At 41.9% G+C, this 15,141-nt stretch overlaps 1 protein-coding gene across 1 annotated transcript; it reads left to right on the forward strand.

Annotated features, from left to right (window-relative positions):
- The first annotated feature begins 2,399 nt into the window (after positions 1-2,399).
- Esm1 (endothelial cell specific molecule 1) lies at positions 2,400-10,760 on the forward strand. Its single transcript, XM_036207188.1, has 3 exons — positions 2,400-3,075; positions 6,385-6,537; positions 10,397-10,760. The coding sequence occupies exons 1-3, from the start codon at positions 2,775-2,777 to the stop codon at positions 10,495-10,497; spliced, it is 555 nt and encodes a 184-aa protein (XP_036063081.1). The 5' UTR covers positions 2,400-2,774; the 3' UTR covers positions 10,498-10,760.
- The last annotated feature ends 4,381 nt before the right edge of the window (positions 10,761-15,141 follow it).

The following is a 15,141-nucleotide window of genomic DNA, read 5'->3' on the forward strand; positions in this document are numbered from 1 at the left end:
GTCAACCTCTGACAGTAGAGAAGCCATGGGCAAATTACTTAATCTTTTTTATTCTATTTCTTCATTTAAAAAAGTGAGGCATAGTATTAATAGTAGCTTCATAAGATTTTTGTGATTGGATGACGGGAGTTAATGGAAAAAGAGAAACATTTCAGACTATAGCAAAACACATGAAATTGTTGCTATTGAAACTGAACACAAATGACAATAAAGGGAGAGCAAACAAGAAAAAAAAAAAGAAACATTTAAGAGCATCACTCTGACAGAGACAAGTCCATGTTCACCCTGACATGTGAAATGTAAAAACAAAGAAATAAAAGTAAACAGACGGCTATTGGGCATATGGGATGGAAAAGGGAGACCAGAAGGAGGAATAAGCAAGGATGATGGAACCCACAGATTCATGCACTGCTCAGACCTCAGCAGAGATTTTCTCAGTGTAGTGGACAGCCGTTAATGCAGAAACTCACAAATGGTCAAAGAACAGAGAAGAGGTGTCTGTGGAATACTTAGCCACAAACAGGAAGTCTATACCACACCCCAGCTCCCCCGAGGACCAGGGACCACTGTGGATGAGAGGACAGAATGATTTTAAGAGTCAGGAGCCAGGAAGGATTGGAGTGAAACAGTGTGTTCTGGACGTGACAGGACCTCTGCACTTGAACTCAGCAGCTATGGTGGACAGCACAAGATCAAGCCGGTCGACCTTCCAGTATGGAGGGAAGGCAGGCTCATGAGTCCCTACACCTCGTGTAGCTGAGGAGCTACTGACAATTTCTGACTTGGTAGAGGAGGGTTAGTTTTCTTTAAGGTTGACCAGGGTCCAGGGGATGGTCCCATACCTATGTGTATATATGGGCAGCACAAATGTAAGTAAGTCAGTGGCTTACTTTGGGTAGATTTGGGAGGAATTAAGTGGAGGAATGATTAATAAATTAATTAATAAAAAACTTTTTAAGGTTGGGCAATCAAAGGGTTTAATATGGTTACATGTATGGAAATGTCAAAATGGATTAGTTTGTGTAATTAATTATATAATCTATATGTACACAAAGAACAGTACTTGGCACATGCTGTACTCAATAGACCTTACCTACTATCACAAACAAAGAGCGTCTCACCTGCTAAGTACATGTTTGCTCCAGGAGAGATGAGCATAGAGTATTTCAAGTTAGATTGTCATGAAAATTCTGGGAAGTTTGGGAGCTAAGAGTATTGCCTTCATTTCCCACTGGCCCAATTCCTTGAATTTTTGTTTCTGTTGCCTCCATTTCCCCAAATGTACCCTGGCAAAGCCTAATCATCATGTCACATCCTGTGGCTTCGATGGCTCGTCTTTTAGAGGGCACATGACTTTCAGAGGTCAAACACTACCAGCTCTTACCAGAGGAAGAGGGGTCCTGTGGATGCCTCAGAGTCACTTTGTGATAGACAGGAGTTACCGACTTCACTGGGTCACTTCTTTGCTAAGTGACCGTGGCTTTATTTCTGTGTTGACAAATGGGGTGGAAGCTTAAATCTCAACATACAGTAAGTGTGAGGCCTTCCCCATCTTCCCTGACATCTTACATCCTCTGTTGCACAAACCTTGCTTCAGAGGGCCCTGGTCCAGCCAATACTTTGAGAGGGCTATTGTTTTCCTTGCTGGGGCTCCACTCTGTGTCCCTCCACGGCAGAAAGACCCTATTTCCTGGTGGATAATGTTTTCCCCTTCCCCATGCCTTGCCTTGCTCGAGCTGTGTTCCAATTTCCCTGCTGGCTCACTTGTTTCTTTGGGCTCACTGCCTTGTTTGGTGGTTTGAAGCAAAAGCTCTGATAGGTGCCAGGAGGTGAGCAGAAGGACTGAATGGATGTAGTCACTGGACAAACAGACCCAGTGATGGATGAGTTTTCTCCCCAGGGAGTTTGGGTCAGGAGCAGTCCAACTGATAAGTTTTTCCAGAACTGAGAAATTCAGAGACAATGCCAGGACAACCTTACTTCTTTTTTTTTTTTTTTTTTTTTTTTGTATTGATTAGAGAAAATGCTTAGCTGTCACACATCTAGCTAAACACAGCGACAGCTATGAGAGACAGCATAATACTGACAGCATAAATTGCTTTAGAAATAACAACCCAGGAGGAGCGGGTGAGGAAGGAAGAAATCTTTAAGAGCTCTCTATCCAAATATTTTCTTTCTTCTAAGTCTTGAAAAAGCACAATATAACCATTTCTTCTTCCAAATGATCTCATAGGTCTTTATTAAGGAGAAATACCAAATGCTTATTATTATTTGGTAGACACCACTTCTGGCTTGATTCATGTCTGTATTGGTCTCCTCCGGACGAAGGGACACAGGGACAAAGCTACATCCTAAGTGTTCTGTTGGTGTCAGAGCAATTCCTGTGCAGAAGGGGGCTATACAACCTTCCGTATTCCCCCTTCGCAGACGTCCTTGAGTCCTTGAGACGGATGTGAGCGGAGTTTTTCAGCCCTCATGCAAAACAACCATCTAAACATAACAGATGACATCAGCTTGGGCTTTTCAATTCCTGGATGGCAGCGGCGTGTTAATCCAGCCTTCATCCTGGATTTCATAAACTAAAACAAGAGAGGCTGGCAGGAGCTCAGCGCTGCCGCTGGGTTGAGGAAATTGATGACGGGAAAGCATGCGGGCAACACAGTGTATAAAACTCATAAACGTGTAGGCAGAAGCTCAGCTACTTCTTTGGACGGCTGCTTCCCGCCAGCAAAGACCGCGACGGCAGGGAGCTGAGCCGGAGCCAGCTGGAAGACATGAAGAGCCTCTTGCTGCTGACCACACTCCTGGTACCTGTGCACCTGGCTATGGCCTGGAGCGCCAAGTATGCAGTGGATTGCCCAGAACAATGCGACAGTAGTGAGTGCAGAAGCAGCCTGCGTTGCAAGAGGACAGTGCTGGATGACTGTGGCTGCTGTCAGGTGTGCGCTGCGGGGCCCGGAGAGACCTGCTACCGTACAGTCTCAGGCATGGATGGCGTCAAGTGCGGTCCGGGGCTGAAGTGTCACTTTTACAGTGAAGAGGATGATTTTGGTGACGAGTTTGGTATCTGCAAAGGTAAAGAACAACTCCTTGCTTCCCACTGTGCAGGGCTCCCTCGGGGCATTTAGTTAGCTCCGGAGATCTGTTCCTCCTCTGTCCTCCTCTGAACTATCAATGAGGATACATGGACGCAGGTGGTATGTTTGGTAGAGAGAGAAGCATGCGTGCAGTGAGGTTTGGAAAGCAATGTGCAGGAATCACAGCAAGGGTTGCAACATTCCACTCTGCATTTAGATTTGAGAAAGAAAGTTGCAGGGGTAGCTGGTGCGGTTTCCTTTTCTGGAAGGCTTTAGAAACTTGACAGGTACCCTGCTACAAATGGGTTAGGTGTCCTTTTCTCTGCAAGCCAACGATTACAGAGGTCCTCCAGAGATAACCTCTTAGAGTGGTTTCTAGCCTCAGATTTCACCAGCCTTTGATCTTAAAAGAGTTCACAGGGAGGAGTGCCTCTCTCAAGCTCAAATATTTCTGATGATCACTAATGTGCTTTATGGCATAGGGTAGGCTTAAGTCAGCCAACAAAATAACTCACGTTCTTGGAAGAGGGTCCCCTGAAGTATAAAATAAATCTAATTTTACTTAAAAAAGTTTTCAGTTGGTCAGAAAATAGCAGATGTTGTAAGACAAGCAGAAATAACCGAAGTTTAGAAATCTGTTAAAAAAGTGGCTGTTTTATAGATTTTAAAAAATGAAATTATAATTAAGACAGAAACCATAATTAAATAATTCATTGATGTATCTGTGGAACTTATTTTCAAACTTAGCGACTAAATTAATATTTTTGAATGTATAAAAATAAGTGATTATTAAAAAGTCTCCCATCGATAGATGCCATATAATCCCACCATTATATGCTATGGTGATTAAAAGGCAATGCATTCTAGAACTTCATCCAGTTGTATAACACAAAAAAGCTGCCAAAATTAGAAAAATAAGTCCTGAGAAATTTCTAAATAACTCATATTCTGTGTACTAAACACAATTACATCCTTGCCTGAATGGCAATCATTCGAACTTGGGACAACCTCATTAATTCTCATTTTAGAAAATAGTTCATAAATTAATCATCTTTTAGTCTGCAAAACCTTTTGGAAAGAAATTCTAGAAAAAATTGGAAAATTTTACTCTTTGGCTTATATCATTTTTGATTAAGACTGACAAGAGGTGGGCTGCTGAGGAAATACCCTCTTTGGCGAACACACATACACACATTTCTTTCAACTGAATAGACTCTGTATTTTCTGGAAATCACAGGGCTTATCTGCTAAGAAAACAGCACCTCACATAAGGAAATTAGGGAGGAGGTGGTCCCATCTGTGATATAGTGAGCATATGTGGGGCAATGGCTTTTCCTTTGCCGTAAAAACACCTTTGGAAATGTGGTTATGAATGGACAGTGGCACAGGGTAAAGAATCCAGCTGTGGGGCAGAGGTTAGTGAACTGTGTTATTAACAATCTATTTTGAATCTCTCTTTCTGGCACCCTCTGCATTGCTGGTGAGCTCAGTTTTGAACTGTTTTTTCACTGTTGGAAATAAGAGAGTGGGTGCGTGGGTCTCCATTGCTGCAGGTGAATTCCAGATTTTTGTTTGTTTGTTTGTTTTTGTCTGTTTGGCCTTCAGATGCTTGACCCCATGTTGCTGGCTAGCTATTGGGCAGCCAACATTTATTTATAGAATGTTTACTATATGATCAGTACTCAGCACATCAGGGGTCACCCTGGACCTGGAACTGGGAAGTGGGCTGAGGTTTTCATTTTGAGCATCCCTGAAGACAGTCACATCCTAACCTTGTGTTTTTCGGCCAGAAGTGTTTTCCAGATCTGTCTTAAGGACTTTTCTTCCCAGGGCAAGGAGGGCATGTAGCAGCAGAGTCCTCTATCCTTTGAGTGACAGGGGAAAGAACAGCACTGTGTCCTGAAAGGCCTACTCAATGCATATCCATCTTGACCATCCAATGCACTGCTGGGTAGCTAACAATGTGTCTTTATGCTTGTGTGATTGTACATTAGCAAGGACATCTCCATGCTGAAAGAATACATCTTCTACCAGTGGTCCTCCACTTTCCTAATGCTGCGGTCCTTTAATACAGTTCTTCATGGTGTGGTGACCCTCCCAACCATAAAATTACTTTCGTTGCTACTTTCATAACTGTAATTTTGCTGCTGTTATGAATCACAATGTAAATATTTTTGGAAATAGGGGTTTGCCAAAGGGGTCATGACCCACAGGTTGAGAACCAGTGTTCTATACAGCTGCTGCTGAGTTAACCTCTTGAGATACTGTTATGCTACAAACCCTGCTCTTTTAATCCATGACAGACTTCTTTATTTCGCTGTAGCTTTTCTTAGTCTAAATATTAAACAATGAAGCTCTGAAAGCTTCGTTTCTTGGTACATGTGCAAACTCTCAGGCATGTAAGCCCTGAGGTTTCTTGCTCACTTAGCATCTTATCTTTTCAGGGACCTTGATTAGTGAATCCTTTTAACAGCTGGGGGAGTTAGTGAAAGCCTAGAGCTGTTCTGAGAGATAAGGAACTTTGTAAGTGTGGGAGCAGACTGGGGACTGGTTATTTCGTGGTTGGCTGATGGGTCTCTTAGCCCTTCAAATGGTAAACTGTCAACTACTGTAGATTAGATACGCCACACCTATCAAATTATTTGAGGAGGTAATGCTGTGTCTCTTTAATCTCCCATCTTTACTGAGCTGTGACCAAGATTACCTGTGAGAATCTGTGTTATCTACGCAGAGAACAAATAGAGTTAAGATTGCTCCAAGGGTGGGGCTGGCAAGAAGCCTCAGTGGGTAAGGACACCTGCTGTCAAGCCTGAGTGTGAGTCCCATGGCCCGCAGTGGAAGGAGAGAACCAACTCAACAAATTGTGCTCTGAGTTCCACACATGTGTTGCACACACACACACACACACACACATATAGAAGCACACATGAACACAGTTGCACTTACACACACATGCACACACACATGCCTGCACACACACACACACACACACACACACACACACACTGAACAAATAAATAACTAAAGAAAAAAAAAAAGAGAAGATAAGGAGATTGGTTACGTGTAGCTAATTTAAGCTTCGTATCAGGAGCTTAGGCCTGAAGCAGGTGTTATCTGGCCTTACTATGTAATTTCACATTTACAACTTCAACTTTCAAATCCTGGAGCTTTTGACAAGTGATGTCCATTTATCAGTCCAAGTCCAGGAGATTGATTCAAATCCTAAGGCTATCACCCAGGACTGGGAGGAGGGAGCCTAGGTTTAACAAGCAGCAGTGATCTCTCTAAACCCCTACTCTGCCCTCAGACTGTCCCTATGGCACTTTCGGGATGGAATGCAAAGAGATCTGCAATTGCCAGTCGGGCATCTGTGACAGGGTGACCGGGAGGTGTCTGGAATTTCCCTTTTTCCAGTACGCAGCAGCCAAGTCGCCCAGCAGGACCACTGCCTCTCACACAGGTAAGCAGTGACCTTGGTCTCAGTTTGAATCAAGGTAAAAACCAGTGAATAGAACATGGGGTCTGTCTGAGTGAGCTTGTTTCTTTCTTTTCCTCAAGGGAAAGATCGTTGAGTTTGGTTGCTGTTTTTCAAAACAAATCTCGTTGATAATTCTGAGGATACTATGGTTTCTCATAAAGTTTACTATGTCTTAATGAATTAACGAAAACAAATCTGTCATAGAAAGCAACCGACCAAGATATGCAAAGTTCTTGGAACTCTTTAGTGTTCTGTATTTATAGGCTCTCTAGACAAAACTATTTCTCTCCCAACTCCACATAGAAAGAGAGCAGTGAGGTATTTGTTGGACCAGCTTTAAGAACCACGATGAAACCTACAGACTATTTCTCCTCTCCCTCCTCTGCCCACCTTCCCTCTCCTCCTTCCTCCCCTTCTTCATCAAACGGAAACAATAAAATGGAATAGTTGTGTTTTTGTGGATTTTGAAGCTGGTAAGAGTTAATCCCCGTGCTGAGATCCAGGGACTGGGAAAGCTGGAGTTTACATGATGCTGACTGGTCCGGGCTGTGCTGCTGGGAGCCAAGCACTGCCCTGAGATGGTGCTATGCTCTCATCTGCTTACCTTGTTGATAAGTGGCCAAGCACATGGAACTCTGTTAAGATAAACGTAGCTCATTTAACATGACTGTACCAAAAGAAATCAATACATGAGGTAGCATTTGTCATGAGAGCTTATTCCACCAGTGAATAGAATGGTAATGATAATGTGTTACATGCTTCAAAATTATTAAAATAATAGATTTAAAATATGAAAGTTGTAAATATGTGGGGTGATGGATATGTTAACTGGCTTCATTTGATCATCAAATTATATCCCTATCCCTATCTATCTATCTATCTATCTATCTATCTATCTATCTATCTATCTATCTATGATGCTTAAAAATTAAGTAATTAAACCACCCCCCCCACCCCCCCACCCCACCCCCCCCACCCCCCCACCCCCCACACTCAGAGATGGCCAGTGGTGAACAGACTGCACTGCTCTTCCAGAGGACCTGAGTTCGATTCCTAGCACCCACATCAAGCAGCTCAAAACTACCTGTAACTTCAGCTCCAGAGGAGCTCTTGCTTCTGTGGGCAAAATACTCACATAACCCTCCATCCATAGCTAAAAATACAATTAAAAGGCAAGGCTGTGACTGCACAGAGTTATAAGGGGTCATTTGGAGAAAAGAAAAACTTCACTCTTAAACCCTCAAAATTTAGCCATAGCTGCTGCTTATTAATATCAATAACCTCTACCTCCTCCAGATAGAAAACGGTCACCCAAGTCCATTTTATTTAGGTTATATTTCTGGCCCTTTGCCCTTAAAATATTAAAGTGTGAAATTCAGCAAATATGCTTATTTCTTCTGTTACCATCTTCAGGTAAGTCAATTGGTAGTTTTAAGTATGACTCCGGCCTTATATGTTAAATCTTAACCTATAGATGAATGTCTTTGTGGACAATTAATCTGGAAACTGAGACAACAGATTAAATCATGTGACTTATCTCTGTTGTCTTTGACAAACAAAAGGGTAGGGCTTAAGACTTGAATGGGCATTGATGAGCTTTTCATTTAACATTTGAGGACAAATTCATCAGGGTCATCAGCATATCTAGTATTGCATAACCACAGCCTTCATCCAGCTCCAGAACCTTTTGTTTAGCCCAGTACTCACTGGCTCCCCTCTTCTTCACCTCCTCCCAGTACCTGGAAACTGTCAATGGAGACCATCCAGCTGTCTCTCACATCTGGAAACGCTTCAAAGGGAGCCGCTTACAGAACAGATTTGAGATCTATTTTCTCAGTTTACCTAGCCACCTCAAGCATTTTTAGCTTCTTTTATCTCTTCTTTTTCTTTTTAAAAATTAAGTCAGAGTCTCACTATGTTGCCTTGGTTGGCCCAGGATACTATGTAGACCAGGCTGGTCTTGGACTCATAATAATACATGCCTCTCTCTCCCTCCTGAGCACTGGGATTTGGGCGTGTGCCACCGTGCCTGACACTTGCTTTGCTTTCTAAAAACCACAGGTTACAAAGAACTGTGAAGTAACAATTTACACAAACTTCCTCACTGACTTCAGTTTGCCCCTAAATCTTCCTCACAGGGCAGCATTTGACTCTACTGCCTACCTTTGTTATTTTTGTTTGGTTTGGTTGATTTGTGTTGTCTTGGAGACTGAAGCCAAGGCTTTGTGTATACTGGATGAGTTCCACCTCCACCACTCTGTTGTGACCCTTCAGAGCCAGTGATGGCTGCTTGCAACAGTCTACCTGATGGGAACTATAGACAGCTTACCTAAACCCCTCCTGCGGTGGCCCGTTGGCAGCTTCCCTTGGCTGTGCAGGTTCTTTCACAGGAGTTTGCCACACTCTCTAGTCTGTTTGCGAATGGTGCTGATGTCTTGGCTACTAGAAAGAAGTCTTAGAAAGATACTGTGTTACTGATGGTCATTATATACTAAGCTACACACTAACCAAAACTAAGCATGGAGGTTCTTACTGGTAAGGTAAAAGGAAAGCAGTTGGTTTTCTTTCTCTTTGAATCCGAGATGTTTAAAAGACATTTACATCCCTGGAGGAGATGGGAATGGAGGGGAGGGAATGGGGGGGAGGTGGGGGGGGGAGGGGGGAGGACAGGGGAACCCATGGCTGATATGTAAAATTAAAACACAAATATAATTTTAAAAAAACAAAAAAGAATATAAAAAATAAAACAATAAAAAATCCCCCCCACCCCCCCAAAAAAACATTTACTCATATCATCTTAGTGAACCTCAGGTTCAAGAGGGAGTGAAGAATGGCTGAAAAATACAGACAGGCTGCCCTGTTTGGCCATGCCTTGTCTCCATGGGATTTGCCTGTCTGTGTGCTGGAGTCTACAGGGAAGAACATGGCTCCTCAGTTCTGCCGTGGACTTCAAATTACCACCACACAAACCCATCTGAGCCCACACTTTGAGAGCAGATGGATCGACCATCAGGTCCACCATCATAGGTTCTCCTAACTGCATGGGGTTTTCTTCTCCTTGCTACCTGCTGATGGTAATAGCTCTCTTGACAGGTGGGCATCCTGATCCTACCTGCCTCAGTTCTAAATTTTTATTTTTTATTTTTGGCAATCAGTGTCCAAGAACAGAAATTCATGAGTCTGTTTTTTGTTTTTGTTTGTTTGTTTGTTTGTTTTAGTGATCTAGGTGAGGCATAAGAATGCTCTATACCCATTTGTCTGCCAAGCCACATTAATCTTGCACCATTCTATTTATGATGTACACTGTGGATACAAGCATGCCTCACTCCTTTTAGAAGCAGAATATTTTACTTTAGAAGATTCTAAATCTTATAAACCTTTCTTGTAGGAAGAGTGGGAGATATAGCTGTCTTTTGGAGTTACACCAGAAAGTTAATTAATTTTTTTTTGTGCCAATGATTATAAAAATCCTTTTTTAGAGATCTATTTTTGCAGCATTTGATGATTCACTGGGTATGTATTAAGCATCTATCATGTTCCAAGCATTGCTATACATGCTGGGGATACAGGTGAGCAAGTGCTGGAATTCTAGGAACAGAGAAAGATGATGTCAGGGACAGGAGAGCTACATGTATAGGTGAGGGTAGGTGAGGGTGGGTATACAGACAGAAAGGTTGCAAAGGTGTGTCAGTTCTGAGATGTTGAGTAGAGTTAGCAGAGAATTCTCAATCAAAGATTTATTTTAAATTTCATTAAAAGACAAAACCAAAATAAAATAAATCCAGGCCTGATCTTTGACTTACAGACATCTGGACATGATATGTGTGCCTTCTGATTTCAGAGCGTGACGCAGCATCTGGAGACGGCAATGCTGGGAGAGAAGAGCTTGTGGAGGGGAATGCTGCTCGGCCCTCTGTAATGAAATGGTTAAATCCACGCTGATCCTGGCTGGGGTTTGCCAAGAGACGGCTCCACTTTAATGACCAACATCCAGCCAACATTTTAAGAACTGTCTAGAGCATAGACTATGGACATATAATTTATGAAGATCAAGTGTGATTCAGAGTGGGTCCAGAAAAAAATGTAGGCTATAGACAACCCATAAAACACATATGACTGAACACTTTTTGTTAACTATTTAAATGCATATAGATCATCTGGGGTGTGTGTGTGTGTGTGTGTGTGTGTGTGTGTGTGTGTGTGTGTGAGAGAGAGAGAGAGAGAGAGAGAGAGAGAGAGAGAGAGAGAGAGAGAAAGGCATCACCAAGGAACTAAACATGCAATTAAGATGGTCTTATGGTCAGTGAGTAGTCTGATCAAAGCCAGAGAAACTGTGGGTTCTTCAACTTGGGTCTACATTCTTGTTGAGATACAGGTTGAAGAAATCTCGGAGCCAGAGAGGATGGGGATGGTAGTGGAAGTAGGGATTATAGCATTTGGCTCTTCCTTGTGGTAGCTTCAAATTCATTAGTTCATTTTAATTTGGGGAAACAAGATCAGAAAAGCCTTGAAGGAAGTGAGATATTGAAAGCTCATGGGAGTCTGAGCAACTGCCCTGCATGGAAATGCTCTTGTTACAGCTACCTGCACCTGACGTGGGTGGGATTGGACCGAGGATGAATACATTTTCCCACTACTGGTTTAAGCACTGTTGACCTTGAGACAAATTTAGGAAGTAGTTTGCCTCCTGGGGGATGGAACAGGGTGAAGGTGAATATTTATGTATTTTTATAGACAAATATGTTAGCTTAAATATTTCTCAACACCCATATTTCTTCCATATATTAGAGAAATTACCCTAATGTTACTTGTTTAAAATGATTAGGGAAAAAAGTATATAACATATATGGTTCTCAAATACCCATATATGGAAAACTTGTTACTAATGATTACATTAATATTAATAAAAATGTAGTTACTGTAAGTTTGTAAAACATTGAAAAATGAAAAAATAATGCTAAATCTTGAGTGAAATTTAAATCAGAAAACAACTTTTTAGACAGTTTGGGAAAAGAGAGTTTTCATCACAAAATATGTTGACTTTATGATATATTTGATTTTTATTTTGTCTTCTTTCAAACTTGATAGATGAATGGAATTGGGTTACACACATGTGGACCTTAGCACAAAAAGGACTGTTGTACTAGGCGATGCTGGGAAATATTTGCAAAAGTATTTTATTGGGAGTGAAGAACTTATTTAAGAGTTATTTCATTATTTACTTATATTTTATTCACAAAGTTTGCCAACAGAGTTGTGAATGTACAGAAGATCCTTGAATGTAAGCAGATTCAGCTGTTGGGTTTTTTTTTTTTTGTTTGTTTGTTTGTTGAAGAACAATTTATTGTTGTCCAATAAAAATGACATAGCTGTTCTGTATCGCCTGATTTCCTTTTCAGTTTTACTCAACCAATATGAGAGCTAATTCACACTAAAGGATAAGTCCTTCCATGGCATTTTATGCTACAGAAGCATTTCTCCTATCAACATAGTGGACAGAACCTTTCTGTCTTTGCTCACATCCTTGCTGTACGCAGACTATGACCCTCCTGAAATGTGGGTCCCTATATATGCGTCCATTTTACCAAGTTTTATTTACTTCTTTTATTTCTTCTTTTTTTTTTTAAACCTCTTTCTGTTTGTCTCTGTGTCTTTGTCTCTGTGTCTCTGTCTCTCTTTCTATTAAAAAATATCAAAAACCAGGGTTTGGTATGTTAAGTTGGGTGTAGAGTGAAGGCTGGCAACAGTGGACTTGAGGTTGCGACACAGTGGCGCTTTCACTGTCTCTCAGATACCGAACTCAGCACATACCTTGTTTTACTTTTTCGTTCCTTCTTTGAAGGTAGAAAAATGTCCACAAAACAAGCCATTAGTCCTGATTCCAGGTTCTGTAGGGAAATCCCAAATACCTGTATCACTCGGCTGTTAACTTCCTGGAGGTTACAGTTCTGCAAATATCAACCCATCTTCACTTCTCTGTTTATCCGTCTGTTCCTGTTCTTACTCATAATCAACACTAGCATTTTATATTCATCTATTTCCTGGCATTTTTGAAAGCCGATGTGCCTTTTAAAATGACGACAGCAGCCATCGTCCAGTACCACCGGAAAAAGAGAGAAACCTTCACACTGAAGCTTGCGAATACCACACCCCAGAACGGTACAGGTGACTCAGTTTGTGGACAAGTTACGAAAGCATTGGAAGTGAATTGATACCATAGTGCGGAAAGAACATCTGCATATTTAAGAAATTCAGTTTTTTTTTTTTAAGAAGTAGAGACTAGGTGTGAGTTAGATACAAAGTGACATTTAAAGAGGGTATTTATAATCTTACTAAGTTTAAACAAAAAACGCTGAAAATCTATACTATCACCCGTGTCAACGAAGTTTCATGATATTCACTTAGGGAGTAAAGGGCAAAGGTTACTTTTGGGCTTGAAGTCTAAGCCCCCAGTGCTCTTTGAGGTGTAGACAGTGGAGTGGGCCCTAGACTAGACTGGACAGGCCTTTGCTCCTGGGTTTGAAGTAACCTTCAGTGTGACCATAGAAAATCAAATCAAATGGCAGTGGACTTGTCAGCTGGGTGTGGTGGCTCATGCCTTTAATCCTGGCACTTGGGAGACAGAGGCAGGTGGATCTCTGAGTGTTCGAAGCCAGCCTGGTCTACAAAGTGAGTTCCAGAATAGCCAGGGCTGCACGGAGAAACCCTGTCTCAAGAAACAAACAACAACAACAAAAAGAGTGAACTTGTCGACTCAAACTTCAGCATGCTTTCTAAGGTCCCAGAGCCACGCCCCTTATCACATATGCTGCAACTCATCTATCCCAAGTTGCTCTGAAGTCTTTTGGCTAATTCTGGATAGTGGGGCTCTCTAAAATCTTTGTTTTCTCCATGGTCCTAATTGAATATGCTTTTGTTGCAATTTTTAAGCACACAGCTTATAACTATATATACACTATAATGTTACCGTATTACATTTATTCACGGTAAAACATGCACTCAGGCTAGAATTTTTTTTTAAAAAAGGATGAGATTAGAATGTCAGGCGGTGGTGGCGCACGCCTTTAATCCCAGCACTCGGGAGGCAGAGCCAGGCAGATCTCTGTGAGTTCGAGGCCAGCCTGGGCTACCAAGTGAGTTCCAAGAAAGGTGCAAAGCTACACAGGGAAACCCTGTCTCGAAAAACCAAAACCAAAACCAAAAAACAACAAAACAAAACACAAAACAAACAAATAAACAAACAAACAAAACAAAAAGGATGAGATTAGAAATATAAATAGAAGTTCTGAGAATTTCTTACTCTATTTCAATAGGCCATTCTTAGATGCACTAGGGGAAAAAAGAAAATGCCATAGGTCAGTGGTGTCTAATAAGAGTTGGCATTAGAGAAAAATTAACCTGATAAAAAAATTAGTGCTTCTGCAATGGATAGATGAATAACAGATGGATAGATGATAGATGTGGAGAAGTATCAACAGGCAGATGGACAGATGGAAGCCTGGAAGGATGGGTTAGGTGGAGGGGTGGCTGTGTGGGTAGATGGATGGATATGAGGATCATCCTTCGGTCTGTTCCTACCAGAGCAGAAGCTTCTTAAGAGGCCCCCCTTTCATCTGTTAGCACGGGGTCTCCTGACAGCTTTCCACACTGCCTATTGTGTGCAATATGACCGCAAAACCAAGAAGCCTAAGAAACATCAGTAAATCGGACATGCGGGATTTCTGTGACAGCACAGATGAATCCACCCCCCCACCCCTCTCCCCCCCCCCCCCCCACCCCCCATGAATCCATGCTGAGGGCACCACTAGGCAAACAATCATTTTAGGTCAGCTCTGATGGTAGCCTGACTCAACTGTCACTTCTTATAAGAGGCAGTTTGGAAGGGCTCTTCTGTGTTTATCCTGTTTTTCTCTTCCTGTTAGATGGATTTTTAGATAGAGGTAGAGGATCCACAAATGCAGTGCAGCACCCCACAGCTACTTCCTTTTTAGTTATCTTATTTACCTAACACCTCACTTAAGAAGGGTGTGTGATGTAGAGTAATGGATTTCAGATGCTAGCATCTCTAGAATCTTCTGGAGCCCTGAGTAGACCACGTGTTGCTGATTCAGTAGGTTTTGAGGTGGGGCCCAAGAATGTTCCATTTGAATCACTCCCAGGTGACTCAGGATTCTAGAAACCTGAGAATGGCTGATACAGGGGCATTTAGATGTCTAGAAATAAAACAAGCTATAACCCAAACCAAACATGGTTAGTCTTATAAAGAACTGGTTGCTGTATTTTCTAAGCAGTTGGTATACCTCATTTTTGTTTTGTTTTATTTGCAAGACAGGGTCTCAGTATGTAGCTCTGGCCACTCACAGAGATCCTTCTGCTTCTGCCTCCCAAGTGCTGGGCCTAAAGCTGTGAGCCACTGTACTTGGCAAGGTATACCTAATTTTAAAATATGTGTAATTTTTTTTAACTATTTAAAAAAGGGGTGAAAATGTCTAAGTCATTTCAAACTCCGGGGATTGGCTGTCATGCTATGTGTCTGTCAGCAAAGAGGCTGAAGTAAACGGGTCTCAGGTTTGAAGCACTGTCTCA

The sequence above is a fragment of the Onychomys torridus genome, chromosome 15 (assembly GCF_903995425.1).
Source record: "Onychomys torridus chromosome 15, mOncTor1.1, whole genome shotgun sequence".
In the NCBI taxonomy this organism is placed as follows: Eukaryota; Metazoa; Chordata; class Mammalia; order Rodentia; family Cricetidae; genus Onychomys; species Onychomys torridus.

Bases quoted from the DNA above. Each gene is read 5' to 3' on its own strand.
- Esm1 (XM_036207188.1), top strand. From the start codon at position 2,775: ATGAAGAGCCTCTTGCTGCTGACCACACTCCTGGTACCTGTGCACCTG. The intron at 3,076-6,384 runs GTAAAGAACAAC...CTCTGCCCTCAG, and splicing joins CGAGTTTGGTATCTGCAAAG to ACTGTCCCTATGGCACTTTC. The intron at 6,538-10,396 runs GTAAGCAGTGAC...TTCTGATTTCAG, and splicing joins GACCACTGCCTCTCACACAG to AGCGTGACGCAGCATCTGGA.